Below are 11999 nucleotides of genomic sequence, written 5' to 3' on the forward strand. Positions count from 1 at the left end.
CAGTAGAGAGAGGTACAAGAGGGTCCTGCATATCCGTCATGCTTCCTGTCCTCTTCTTTTTTCCTTTCCTGTTGTTGCCCCTCACACTCCCTGATGTCATTCCTGCCATTGTGAGCTGACAGGCCCTCCCAGCCCTGGGGGACAGCCATAAGGAGGGAGGGAGGTAGAGCTGCAGGAGGTGGGGGAAGCAGTGGTCACAACAGCAACACCTTGGAGTTGGGCTGGGTCTGCAAGGAGCCCCAGAGATGTTCCCCAGCCCATTCTTCCCAAGAACCAATGAGTAAAATTAGGGGCCTCCCTCCTAAGGTCAGGGAACCAGGCCCTGGAGTAGCACTTGGGGTGGAAAATGGCCTTCTTTGTCGACTGATTCATTCTCCAGAATTCAACTTATTCTCCAACTCAGTAGTGTTTGAAAGCAACTTTATCCAGGTATCTCCATGCCTGTCAGGGCCACCTGTCTTCCCCTTCCTGAAACTGTTCCTAGGGGTTGTTCACAAGATGCTGTGGACTTTGAAAGCCCTGGGGTGGAGAAAGAAATCACCAAAGCCAGAACAAAGCAGAGGATCTGGGTCCAAAGTTCAACTTCAGTTTGTGTCTACAGCATGAGAGAGCTCCCTGCAGGCATGTGCTTTAAGGAACTAGACTCAAACCTTACAAGGAAGCCAGAGCTGTCTCCAGGTAGGACCACAGGTGCCCTTTCTGGGCCATTTGTCTGAAGTGGATGGTTTCAGGGAATGGAGGCCACTTTTGGAGTCCCTGCTCTGAGACCCAGCCTCTCTTTCTAAGATAGTTTAGAAACATCTATTTGAAAACAAGGCCCCTGGGCAGATTGGTCTTGTTTAGATTCTGCCAAGTTCCCACAGAGAGGTGATAATGACAGTGGAAGTGTGCATTCATGGCCTGGGGAAGCATGGAGCCACTGGGAGTAGTGTGAGGTGGTTGTTTGAATAGGCATCTGTTATTACCCAGGTCCTGCCTGACCTCCACAGACACTAGCCTGACCCTGTGTGTCTATGCTCCTTTGTAGTATGATAAAACCAATTAGCTAGGAAGCACATTCTCAAGGCCTATTGCATGCAGGGCAGAAGATGCCCAGAATATCAGGTAGTGTCTTGGGCTGAGAAAGCTTATATGTTTGGTCTACCCATCATAAAATGCTGTCTAAGTAAGCTCTGTGTTGAATAGTTTGGAACAACTGATCCCCAAGGCATGAGCACAGAGAACAGGTACCTGGAGCATCCAGAGCACCTCCTTTGAACTTAAACAGTTGGAAAAAGCTTTCCAGAAAACAGTGTTGTGAGGTATTGCTGAGTCTTTGGTGAGCGGAAGAACAGGAGTGGGATGTATCTGGCATAGGAATTTCAAAGTATCTGGGTCAAGGCAGGAAGGCTGGAATTCACAGAGTCTGCAGGACCCACCCAGATGAAGTGAATAAGGGGCAAGGAATTGTAGGAGAGAAGGGGGGAACGTCTGGAGGTATGTCAGCGGCTTAATTTGGGGATTACTCACAGAACAATAAGCTACTTCCTATTGCAGTTCCAGAGTGGAGGAGCTGTGCTCAGGGGTCCTGGTGCTCCTCAGGGGGTCATGTACTTGGGGTCAGCTGGTAAGCCCAGGCAGAACTCATTGCTAACACTCTCGTGGAAAAGGAGCATTAACATGGACTTGGGATCTGATTTCTAGTCGTTTCTCTTTGGATGTAGTGTTTTGGCAGCAGATTTGTCCTCTTAATATTTTCTAGTTGGTCTAATATTAAAACCATTTGGAATCTCTGAGTGGATACCAGGTGGCCTAATAGGCAGTAGGGAACTCAGAATGTGCCAGGGAAGATGGACCCATAGCAGAAGTCAAAGTTTACTTGTTGTGATTGAGCCCGAGATTAGTCATAACGCAGTGGTGCTGCCTCCTCTGTTCCTGCTGTCTACATCACCACCTTCACCTCAGAGCAGGTTCAGCTTTTATGGAACGCTACTTTCAATATGTGCTGTCCTCTATGTTTCGCAGGGAATACAAATTTCATTCTACAACATGGGATCCAAGAAATGTCACTTTTCCCCATAACATCAAAATTCATGTTTCTTTTTTCTTTTTTTTTTTTTAGTTGTAGATGGACACAACATGTTTGTTTATTTTTGTGTGGATCGAACCCAGTGCCTCACACATACTAGGCAAACTCTCTACCAACTGAGCTGCAATCCCAGCCCAAAATTCATTTTTCTAGGAGTACCATTTGGTCAGGCTGTTGGGAAATAAGTTCCTGTTATTCCTGGGGCCTTCTCCTTGTCCCCAAGAGCAGAGCAACAGTCTTGGTGACTTTACAAAGTCTAAAATGTTGGGAGAAGGCTTAGTGTCTTGGGAACATAGGTGTCTCTCCTCATTTGTACCTTACCTTGGTCCCTGTGTCTCCTTAGTGGCCACGGCTCTTATGCCTTTCTGTCAGTGAACTGAGACATTGTGTCCCAGTGCCCGGCATCCATCCAGACTTTCTGTCCTGGCATGCCCCCACTTGCTTCAGAACAAGTCATATGGCACTCAAGACCTAGCAACAAGCTGCTCCTTGTGCTGAGGAAAGCTCTTGAATCTCCCTCCACTTGAGTTGTCTGGGTCTTCTCCCTTTGACATCTCTTCCCTTTCTCCCCTCCTCTTCTGGGACTTTCTTCACAATAACTCCCTTTCAAGTCATTAGAAGCCAGTGCTGGCTTCTGCTAACCAAGGAAGAGAAGATAAAATTTCAGTGCCACTTAACTTTTTTCTTACATCTTTTTACAGTTAGGAAATGCTACACAGGGTTCCTGTAGCCAGAGAGCTTAAAGACTATTTGCAGAGACCAATAAAAAGGACTAATAGTAGATCATGGCCCAACCCAGTATGCTCTACACCTGTCACAAGCTGAAGTACTGTTTTCTGTATCCTCCTACCCTTCTGCTCCTTTCTGATCCATGTTCCTGGGGCTGATTTCCAGGTCAATAAACCCACAGACTGGATGGATGTCTGGGAAGGTTCTACCCCCATCATTCTTGGGGTGACGTCCTCAGTGCCCTCCTTGCCACTCCCCAACGTCCTCCTGATGGCCAATGTCACCTGGCCCCAGAATCAGTTTTCTACCTGGAACACACCTCGTGTCCCAGTCATCACACTGAGCAGGTAAAGGCTGGAGGGAGGGACTAAAAGTGGTAGGAGGTTACAGCTGTTCTGCAGTTAGATTTCAGATGAAAAGAAAGAACAGTGTTCTTCAGAGTGACCCTCATTCATTCATTTAATAAGCATTTAGTATCTAAATATAATAAGCATTGTGTATGGTGCTGGGGGTGAAGTTCCTGTCTCAAGTTGTTGAGGATTTTGTCTTCCTTTTGTTTAGTTTAATTTTTTTGCAATATGGAGGTTCCCCAAGAAAAGATAGAGATATGAAAGTAAAATCTGACTGTAATGTGTTAAGATTGAAAAGAAAATACTGACTATATAGGAGACATCCATCCTTGTCCTTACCCTCTCAACACAGATAATCACAATGTAGGGAGAAAGCCTGGAGATGGAGTCAGAAAAACCTTGTTCCAGTTCCCATTTGAGCAAACTGATAAGACTTCCCAAATCTCAGTTTTAAAATCCGTAAAGTGGAAGTACAACACTTATTTTTCCTCCATCAAAATGTTGCTGTGGGAATTAAATGAGATATTACATTGTTATTGATGTGGGCAGATTGGTTAACAAAAGTCCTGGTAGTCAAAGAGGAGTCATCCCCACTCTCAGAACACAAGCTTTCTCGCCTCTGTATTCCCAAGCAGTGGTGGGAGGCACCAACATGGGAATTTCCTGATTATGCCCAGGATTCTCCCCCTGAAGTATGTGGAGCTACAAATCTATGACCGGACCCAACGTATTCTGCGACTTAGAACAGTGACAGAAAAAATCTACTACCTGAGGCTCCATGATAAACATCCAGAGGCTGTGTTTCAATTTTGGATCCGCTTGGTGAGAATTCTACAGAAAGGTCTATCCATCACCACCAAAGACCCAAGAATCCAATTCACTCACTGCCTGGTACCCAAGATGCCTAGCCCCTCCACTGAAACAACAGTAAGTAGGCATCCCTCCAAGGTCTGCAGTGAAATAAAAATAAATGTAGATGTGTCTGTATGCACACACATAATATACATATGTACAGAGGCACAGTGGCCTTCCATATCTGCAGGTTCCATATCCATGGGTTCAACCTCAGAAATATTTGAAAAATAGATGCTGGGCTGCATTCAGTCTGGCCCATCGACTGACTTCCTCTCTCCTCTCATCCCATTCCATTGACACTGGCCCATAAAGCTCCTTGAAATTTTTCCCTCAGAACTTTGCACTTGCTACTTCCCCTGCCTGGAGTTTTTCCCCAGATTTCTATAGGTCTGTTCTCTCAGCTCTGTTAGATCTTCGTTCAAGGGTCGTCTTTGCAGTGAGGCTCTCTCTGACAAGACTCCATATTCCCTTCCCTTGCTTCCTTCCAGTTGGATGCATGTTACCTTAGACCACATAAAAACTTATTTATTATTTTACCGTTTGTCTCTGAAATAGAATGTGAGGGCAGAGATTTCTTTTTGTCAATTGCGGGTTGGGCTATAAAAGGGTAAGATAGTATATATTTTAGACTTTCTGAGTCATAGAGTCTTTGCACAACTATTCATCTCCACTGATATAGAGCACTGAAGGATATAAGGAAGCAAAAGGGCATGAATGTATGTGTTCCAATAGAATTTTACAAAAACAGGTGGTTGACCAGATTTTGGTCTAGGGACTAAGATTTGATGAACCTTTGTCTAATGTGTTCATTGTTTTATCTTCAGTGCCTACAGTTGTGCCAGATAAACAACTGGTCCTCAGTATTTTTTTTTTCTGCTTTTGGACTGAGCTAATAACTAAAATGGAATTCAGTGTAATTTTTTGAAAAGTTACAAATTAGGAAAACACCATGATTGCTTTCATTACTACACTTTTAGATAAATATCAAATCAAAACTGTGAGGTTAATTATGTCTTAGGCTCTAGTGATTTTTTTGCTTTTGCTATTATTTTTGTTAATGCTGTAATAGAGTACACACATACACGACTTTATAAGTAGTTTGAAATTATTTTGCTCAGAAAAATTTAAAGTTTTAGATATGTAAAAAGAATAACAAAGCAAATGATTATTTTTCCACTGCATAGAAATAACAATGAGCAATAATTTACAATACTGGGCTGGGGTTGTGGCTCAGCTGTAGAGTGCTCACCTAGTATGTGAGAGGCCCTGGGCTCGATCCTCAACACCACATAAAAATAAGTAAATAAATAAAACAAAGGTATTGTGTCCAACTACAATTGAAAAATAAATATTTTTTAAAATAACTTACAATATTTTTTCAAGTCTTTTTTTTCAAATGTTGATGGACTTTTATTTTATTCATTCATTTATATGCAGTGCTCAGAATCAAACCCAGTGCCTCACCCATGATAGGCAAGCAGTCTACCACTGAGCCACAACCCCAGCCCCTCAAGTCTATTTTTTTAATGAATAAAAGGTTGCAGGTTAATTGGAAATCCTTTTTGAGCACCTCTAGTCCTAGTTATCTTTCCGCTCCCTAGGGGTAACCTATCATCATGAGTTTGATGTAACCTTTCTGATCCATGATATTATTCTTCTGCTCTATGTAATTTGAGATATATCTCAATGTTAAGTTTAAACACCTGTCCTTGGTGTATGTATGTGTAGTTCATTATTTTCAATTGTTGTTAATGCTAAATTTCATTATGTATAGACAACATGAAATAAAATATTTTCATTTTCCAAATGAAAATATTTACAAGGACAAAACTTGCAAAACCATTTATCGTATTATAGGGCAGTCTTAATCATTTTTTTTAGATTGTGCCTACTGAAGCCCAGTGTTGCTCAAGTCTTTTACCCAATAAAATAATTTAAAACAAACAAAAGAATTTGGAATAAGAAATTGTATCTGGCCAGGTGTAGTGGTGCAGGCCAACCTGAGCAACTTAGCAAGACCCTGTCTCAAAATAAAGAAGGCTGGGGATGTAGCTCAGTCCCTAGTACTGTGAAAAGAAAGAGAGAGAGGGAAGGAAAGGGAGGGAAGAGGGGAAGGAAGGGAGGGAGGAAAGAAAGAGGAAAGGAAAGGAAGAAAGGAAGGGAGAAAGAATGAGGGAAAAAAGAAAGAAGAAATAATAAATTGTGTCTGTAGTGAACATATCACACATTTTTTTTTGTCATTTTTCCCCAAACAATATGGTCTATTTACATAGAATTTACATTGTATTAGGTATCATAAGTAATCTATAGATGATTTAAAGTAGGAGGACATGTGCAGATGATATGCAGTATTGTGCTATTTTATGTAAGGGACTTGAGCATCCATGGATTCTGGTATTGGGGTCCTGGAACCAATCCCCATGGATACTGAGGCACAAGTGTGTATATTGGTGAATGCTGTTTTTTTCACTTTAGATTATATTATAGGATTTTTTCCATGTCATAGAGATTCTGTATCCTTATCACAATAGAGTAATGATAAGTCTTAACAAATTTTCTCATATGATGGGTAAGAATGTGGCAGATGGATAAGAATGTGGCATTAATTTCAAGGAGTCTGAACATTGTTACTTGTGTATTTGTGTTTTATTCCTTTTTTTTTTTTGCATTAACTGTTGTGTTCCTATTTAATTTTTTAGTGGTGCTGAGAATCAAACCCAGAGCTTGCTCATACCAGGCAAGCGCTCTACCATTGAGCTACTTCCCCAGATCATGGGGTGATTTTTGACACCTTTGCAGCCTTTCTAGGACCTGCCTAGTGTAGAAGCACAAGAAAGAAAGCTTGATAGATTATATTTCCCTAAACCTTGGTATTTCAGAACCTGAATCCTTGCCTCCTCTCATTATGTGGTATAGTTTAGGTGACTTATCACGGACTTTGAAAGTCAGCCATTTCGACCACAAGATCTTGTGTTTTGGACCAAGTAGCCTCTAAAACCCATCAGAGACAGGATACAGTCCTTACAGGCATCCTGTGTTTGGTCTGATGATTCTAGGGCTGAATGCTGAAGGAACAGATTTCCAGGATTAGGCTGTGAAACTCATGTATAAGCCCACAAATTCCTTCAAGGTTATGCCTGGGGAGTCCAGGGATTCTCAGGAGCAGCCTGGCTTTCTGACATGCATTTCTCCACACAGCCTGAATGCAGCCTCTCATCATCCTCCCAGACCAGTGAGACCCTCAGGCTGCTGGCAGCTGAGCAGAAGAGTGGCAGTTGCTTGGGACTCTCTACAAGGACCCAGCTCACATCAAACAGGTGGGTCCAGTTTGGTCAGCTCCATTGTCCCTTCCTCCTGCATGGAGTCACAGGGTCACTGACAACCTCTACCAACTTTCCTTTTATTCTGAATAGTCATGCACATGACTCCACTTTGTTGTAAGCCCATCCTTGAAAATAGAGTCTGTAGGGGCTGAGGCTGTTGCTCAGTGGTAGAGCACTCACCTAGCACAGGTGAGGCACTGGATTCGATCCTCAGCACCACATAAAAATAAATAAATAAATAAAAATAAAGTCATTGTGTCCACCTACATCTAAAAAAATACTTTAAAAAGGGGGGGTCTGTGGTATTCAGGTCTCTTTGATCTGACTGTTCATTCCCTAGGCAAACCACAGTGTTTTCATATGGCAGGTGCTTATTAATAAAAGGGATGAAGGATGAGTAAATTAAGCTTAAGAAACATTCTTAATAACCCCAGTTCATAGAGTTAGCTATTGACTCTCTTTGTCCCAGCTTAAAAGAGTTACTTGGGAAGATGCTACTTCTCTTTGCCTCACCCATGTCTTCTGTCAAATGGACAGAACAGACAGTGACCCATAGGGGAGATATCTCTAGCTCCAATGTTTTATTAATTTGCTAATTATATTACATTTTTTGGTAACATGCAATAGAAATCCACAGCAAGTGCAACAATATGTTGAATGAGTATAGCTTATAGTTGGGCACAGTGGCCCACACCTGGAATCCCAGCTTCTTGGGAAATTGAGGCAAGAGGAGGTTAAGTTTGAGGCCAGCCTGGGCAGTTTGACAAGACCCTGTCTCAAAGTTAAAATTAAAAAGGGCTAGGGATGTGATTCAGAGGCTTAGTGCCCCTGGGTTCAATCCCTAGCTCTACAAAACAAATAAAAGTAGAATTTGTAGGATATTATCAAGATGCAAACTTTTTTGGGGAGGAGGGTACCAGGGATTGAATTCATGGGTACTCAGCCACTGTGCCACATCCCCAGCCCTATTCTGTATTTTATTTAAAGACGGGGTCTCTCTTAACACCTCACTTTTGCTGAGGCTGGCTTTGAACTTATGATCCTCCTTCCTCAGTCTCCTGAGCTGTTGGGATTACAGGCATGTGCCACAATGCCCAGCACAAACTTATTTTAAAAAAATATATTATTTTAGTTATTGATGGAACATTATTTATTTGTATGTTGTGCCGAGAATTAAATCCAGTGCCTCACGCATGCTAGGCAAGCGCTCTACCACCCCAGCCAGCCCCACAAAGTTATTTTTATATTGATTTTTTTCAGTGGGAGAAGTTTTCCTTTTGCTAAAGGATAAAAACTGCTTTTCTTGGCAGTCCCCATAGCATATGGATCTCTGTGTGTGCATGTGTGTGTGTGTGTGTGTGTGTGTGTGTGTGTGTGTGATCCCTTTAAATTGCAAAAGTGGCCTCAATTCTGAAATTAGAATGTCCAATGCCTGAAGATTTCAAGACACTAAATTTATTACTTTATTACTCCTCTTTCTCTTTACTACCTTAACCTGGCCCTTTGTCAAATTGTCCTTTCCTAGTGGTAGACTGGCAGACTGAGTTGTCACTCTTTCTAATGCTTTAAGGTGACTCTTAGGAGCTTGTTTTCTCCCTTCCTTTGTCCCCCTCTTCCCCAGTACGGGAGATCAAACTCAGGACCTTAGCATGCTAGGCAAGTGCTCTCCCACTGAGCCACATCCTTTTTGAAAATTTTTCATTTTTGAGACAGGGTCTGGCTAAGTTGCCAGTTTGTTTTTTTTTCTATTGCTTTCAATGACCCTGACATTTCTGGTTTCGCATAGATATACCCAAACTGCCAACTTAAGCTAATTTGCTTAAGTTGCTGGCCTTGAATTTACCTTTCTCCTATTAGCCTTCCAAGTATGAAATTATATGTGTGAGCCACTACCTGCAGCTTTTGGGTTCTTTAGAGTCCCTCTCTTTAATTGCAACTCTGGAAATATTGTGATATCTCCCTTGTATATGGCCACTCCTTTCCCTCAGGGTCTGGCTCTACAGATGTCCTTGCCACCAAGCACCAGTTGTCAGCGTGCCCTCTTGGGTAGGACTTGCAACTGCTTCATGCTGGTATACCATCTGTCTGTGTGTCTCTGGCTGGTACTCCCCACATCTGGTCCTCAGGAAATGTCCTCTTGTACAATGACCAGCCACTTGGAGGAGGACCGTGCTTCCTTGATAGTAGCAGCTTGTTACTGCACAAAGAAAGAAGCCCTTGTCTCATCTCTCCTGCCCTCCCTGTGCCTGGTCCAAAATGTGCCCCATCTAAAGTGTCTCCAGATCTTAGGACCACAGCTCCAGCTTTTGGGTGGCCTCAGGAAGGCCCTCCCTTTAGCCAGTCACTCTTTGCAAACGACGCCCTGGGCACAGGGCCAGCCCTTGATTCCCAAAGCTGGAGAGTCCCACTGGCAGCCCACTTCACACTCCCTTCTCTGGTTGGGGATTTGGGGTTCCTGGGATTATTTGATTTGTAAACTCAATAATGCACTTAAAATTACATTTCATATCTTTTATCCAGGCATTTTGTAGCAAAGAGGCCTTTAGATATTTTAGCCGTATTGCCAGTTTTTAGCTTTTAACTAAATTCTAAAATTATCTTCACTTAAAAGAACTCATTGCATTTATCTCTGAATAGTCACAGTGTGAGCAATTTTTACTTTCTTTTCAGTGTTCTTTTATAGTTTTTGTGTTTTTCTCTTAATCATCTATATCACCACTGAGCCACATTCATAGCTCTTTTTTTTAGAGTCAGCATCTTGCTTAAGTTGCTGAGGCTGACTTTGAACCTGCAATCCTTCCTGTCTCAGTCTCCCAGGTCACTGGGATTACAAGTGTATGTAACAGTGCCTGACACCCCCAACTCTTTTTATTTTTTATTTTTGAGACAGAGTCTTGCTAAGTTGCCTAGGCTGGTCTTGAACTTCCAATCCTTCTGACTCAGCCTCCCAAGTCACAGGGATTATAGGCCTGGCATAAAATGGTTTTTAAAGTAGAATTTTAACCATGTTTTTTTTTCCATTGCTTTCAATGACCCTGACATTTCTGGTTTCCCATAGAAACACCCAAACTGCCATTGAAATAGGCAGTTGCCACAGCTATAAGAAACCCTCACTGGTGACATCTCCATTCAACTTGAATATACCCATGAGAGCCACCTTGAACCACAGCCTCTGGGAACAAGAAGATCCAGACGAGCATTTCCTACAGGTTCCTGTAGCCAGTTCCCTAGGAGAGAACTTTCTGGGCCCCTGACACCTAGCTAAAATGGGGTGATCATCCTTGATGTCTGTGCAGCCTCTAAGGCTGTTCACCACGGTGCCAAGAGACATGGGTGGGGTAAGATGGAGTTACTAACAACGTGCTGCTGTACTTCCACCAATAAACCTCCATGTGAGTCCCTCACTGTTTGTTGGTTGTTCCATGGGGAGATTCTAGGCTGGGGAACAGGAGCTTGCTCTGTGGGAAATGAGAGGTAAGAGAGTTGAAACCCCAAAGCAACTTCCTTTCTCAAAGGGATAAGTAGGTACACAGGAAGGGCTTGGCTACAAGCTCAAAGTTAAAGAAATCCAGAGGATGATGGTGACCAACTGGGAGATACCTCTGTGTGACCCTACTTATCTCGAGTAAAAAATTGAGTCTTCATTTCCCCACTCCCTGTATTAGTGTAAAAGGTGTAAAGGGTCATCCTGGGCCATGAAGACTTAGATTGCTAATGAAGACATGGCTTCTGGGAAGGAAGATGTTACCTATGTATCACTGCAAGCCCCAATCGAATTGACTATCATATTTCTATCCAGGACCTAATGAAAGTAGACTGAGTGACATTGTGTCTTTGCATATTGGGGTTGGGGCAGGAGTTTTGGCCACCCTCTGCACAAGTAAGAAATATTTATTCAGAAAATTCCAGCACACTGCGGATCAGAAAGTCACAAAAATGGCATTTTTCTCCTAATTTTAACAATTGATATACCTTGCTTTAGTCTCTAAGAATACTCATTACATATTATGCCAGATTATAAAATACTTATTTTTTAAATGAAATCTATATATTGACTTTCTTATCAATTATCTTATTGTGCAAACAAAATTAGAAATACTTGGTTTAAAAACAACACCTAAGGGACCTCCAGATAACTTTTAAGAACTTATTTAGCTTTGTGGGTGGTAAAAGGGTTTAATATTTTGTAGAAGTTTGGTCATATTTTAATGGTCGTTGTATGGCAGTATGTACAAACTGTGTTAAGTTCTTCAACAATCTCTCCTTTAAAACTTTGAGGTTAATACTTTTGTGCAACTGTGTTTGTGGATAAAGCCAAGAAAGTGTTAAAAAGAAAACAACAACAACAAAGAAAATGCCAGCACACTATTCAATAAGTATTTATCAAGTTCCTGTTTGTGTCAGACACTGTACCTGATGCTGAATGTGTTATATCAGAGAAGACACAACAGACGGTCAAGTTACCTGTCATCAGGGAGGGTATAGGAGAAATATAGAGCTCTGTTTTGGAGACAGAGCAAGGCCATTAAAGCTGACATGATGTTTGAGCCACTTAATGTACAAATAAAGGCTGGAGGATCTGCCTTCCTGTAGTTCACATCCTGAGTGATGCAGAGAGAAATAACTCGATTTCCCTCCCTCTTGTGCTTGCTTAGTTGGGCTAAGTGGTAAATC

At 42.1% G+C, this 11999-nt stretch overlaps 1 protein-coding gene across 2 annotated transcripts; it reads left to right on the forward strand.

Annotated features, from left to right (window-relative positions):
* The first annotated feature begins 276 nt into the window (after nucleotides 1–276).
* Nucleotides 277–10610, forward strand: Garin1a (golgi associated RAB2 interactor 1A). 2 transcript variants are annotated; one of them, XM_026411693.2, is made up of 5 exons: nucleotides 277–430; nucleotides 2937–3144; nucleotides 3825–4074; nucleotides 7201–7319; nucleotides 10384–10610. In XM_026411693.2, exons 1-5 carry the CDS (start codon nucleotides 277–279, stop codon nucleotides 10577–10579), a joined length of 927 nt encoding a protein of 308 aa, XP_026267478.1. In that variant the 3' UTR covers nucleotides 10580–10610. The 2 variants fall into 2 exon arrangements, with proteins under 2 accessions (XP_026267478.1, XP_026267479.1); XM_026411694.2 differs by having other exon boundaries at nucleotides 277–429; nucleotides 2963–3144.
* Nucleotides 10611–11999: the final 1389 nt, after the last annotated feature.

Source organism: Urocitellus parryii, chromosome 3 (assembly GCF_045843805.1).
Source record: "Urocitellus parryii isolate mUroPar1 chromosome 3, mUroPar1.hap1, whole genome shotgun sequence".
NCBI classification, from domain to species: domain Eukaryota; kingdom Metazoa; phylum Chordata; class Mammalia; order Rodentia; family Sciuridae; genus Urocitellus; species Urocitellus parryii.

Coding starts and splice junctions, on each gene's coding strand:
- Garin1a (XM_026411693.2), top strand. CDS start 277: ATGAGTAAAATTAGGGGCCTCCCTCCTAAGGTCAGGGAACCAGGCCCT. Junction 3,145..3,824: donor CCAGTCATCACACTGAGCAG/GTAAAGGCTGGA, acceptor GATTATGCCCAG/GATTCTCCCCCTGAAGTATG. Junction 4,075..7,200: donor GCCCCTCCACTGAAACAACA/GTAAGTAGGCAT, acceptor TTCTCCACACAG/CCTGAATGCAGCCTCTCATC.